This window comes from Apaloderma vittatum, unplaced genomic scaffold, assembly GCF_000703405.1.
Source record: "Apaloderma vittatum isolate BGI_N311 unplaced genomic scaffold, ASM70340v1 scaffold7630, whole genome shotgun sequence".
Lineage (NCBI taxonomy): Eukaryota > Metazoa > Chordata > Aves > Trogoniformes > Trogonidae > Apaloderma > Apaloderma vittatum.
Window position 1 is genome coordinate 86841 of NW_009693987.1, and position 1755 is coordinate 88595.

General features: G+C 37.7%; 1 protein-coding gene across 1 annotated transcript in view; it reads right to left on the reverse strand.

Moving 5' to 3' along the window:
- Positions 1-1070, reverse strand: part of ZNF366 (zinc finger protein 366) — a 34731-nt gene extending 33661 nt beyond the window's left edge. Inside the window, 1 exon segment of the mRNA XM_009865814.1 lies at positions 983-1070. Within this exon segment, the coding sequence (XP_009864116.1) occupies positions 983-1034 (52 nt within the window). The 5' untranslated portion in view covers positions 1035-1070.
- Between the last annotated feature and the right edge of the window lie 685 nt (positions 1071-1755).

Consider the following 1755-nt stretch of genomic DNA (forward strand, 5'->3'; position numbering starts at 1 on the left):
GGCTCCGGGCATCCTGCAGAGGACCCTGCACCTCAGAGAGCCGCAGCTTGAAGAAATACTGGATCAGAAGACGACCAAGCTCTCCTTCCACAGAGAAAGGGACACTTGTCCTAATTCTTCCCCCACACCATACCTGCACTCTGCTTTTTTGAAAGCAGGGGTGCAGGTATGCATCAATATGTTCCAACATTTGAAACATATTCTTGTGTTCAAGAACTCATTTTACGTGCTTCTTCTGATTGTTCTGATACAACCATGAGGTCCAACATGGAAAATACTATCTACAACAATGCAAACAGCAAATAACCATTGAAGTCCATCCTATTACTGCTGCCTGTGATCAGCTCCGATGGTGTTATATGCTACACAACATCTTTTTTTTTTCTTCAAGTGAGCCTGGAACTTACAATGTCTTAAGTGTCACTATTCCTAGACTAATCATATACACAGATGCGTAGAGATAAACATGTGTAATCATAAACACAATATGGTTTGAAGGGGAAAAAAAAGCCCTAGTGATTCTTTTCCCACTACAGCACAGGTTGGTGGGTTGGAGCAAGCTTCAGTAGTGGTAAATGATATAAGAAATACATCAATTTGCATATGACACAGCCTCTTTCTTTATTTCAGCAATGGCCTAGTGAATCTTGCTGAAACATTCAGGACAAAGTTAGTGAAGCCTGCAGCAAGATTCTGGTAGCAGAAGCAATAAATACAAAATTCATAGCAGATCACGTTATGAATATTATCAGCCTCATTGGAAAACAATTTGTCTGCACTGGTTAAACCATATGCTATTACCACCAGTATCTAAAAAACAGACAATAGGTGTATAAAACTTAAATATACTGCTTGTCAATGCGTATGGTTATTATCTCATTATCAGTTACATGTGTATCTAATTAATGCCTTTTCTTAATACAAGAGCATATAAATTGCACTTCTAAAAAGTTAACCATAAAAGCATTTTTACTTAACTTACCAGTTGTTGAAGCTGGAAGGAGTCTTGCCCTAAACTCTCTACCTGCTCTCATGTTGGTAATCTCTGTTTCTCTCTCCCTCTTTCTCCCTCCCCCCCATGCAGAGATTGCAGTAAACTTAGAAAACTAGCAGGGACAGTGTTTCAAATGACTTAAGAAAGAGAACAGGAACAATCATTTTGTTCTCTTTTTTTCAGATGAGTACAGTACCTTCAGAAAGAAGGAAGGAAGGGAGGGGAGAGGAAGTCAACAACCCTTTGCTTTCCTGCAAAAAAATAAGGAAACAGCAGATAGCAATCTCATTTTCTCTCAAACAAAATGTTTGGAAAAATAAATATATCCAAACCAAAAGGAATTCCTCAAGTATTATTTCTGCATTATTGGCTTCATAAAATCTACTTTACAGCTTGCTATGTGCAACTACATGAAATGAATTTCCGAAGCAGTGGGTAGGAACGACATGCATATCTTATGCAGAACAATTAACCATAAGCTTGCACAGATAATGCAGGCTTTTACTCCAGAGAAGGAGTGATCATAGATGTATACACATATCTTGTTTCCACGGTGATGTAGGCACAAAAATTCCTAAAAATGATCTCAAGAAAATAGCACATTGAATATTTAAAGAATGCTGTGGAATAAAAAGTGCGATGAGAGGGGTCACAAAAACAGTAAGGATCATACCTTGTTATTGGAGTTGCAGTATGAAGTAATTTATTTCAAAGAATTGCATTATAGAAGGCATTCTGATTTATCCAAGCGAAACTAATGT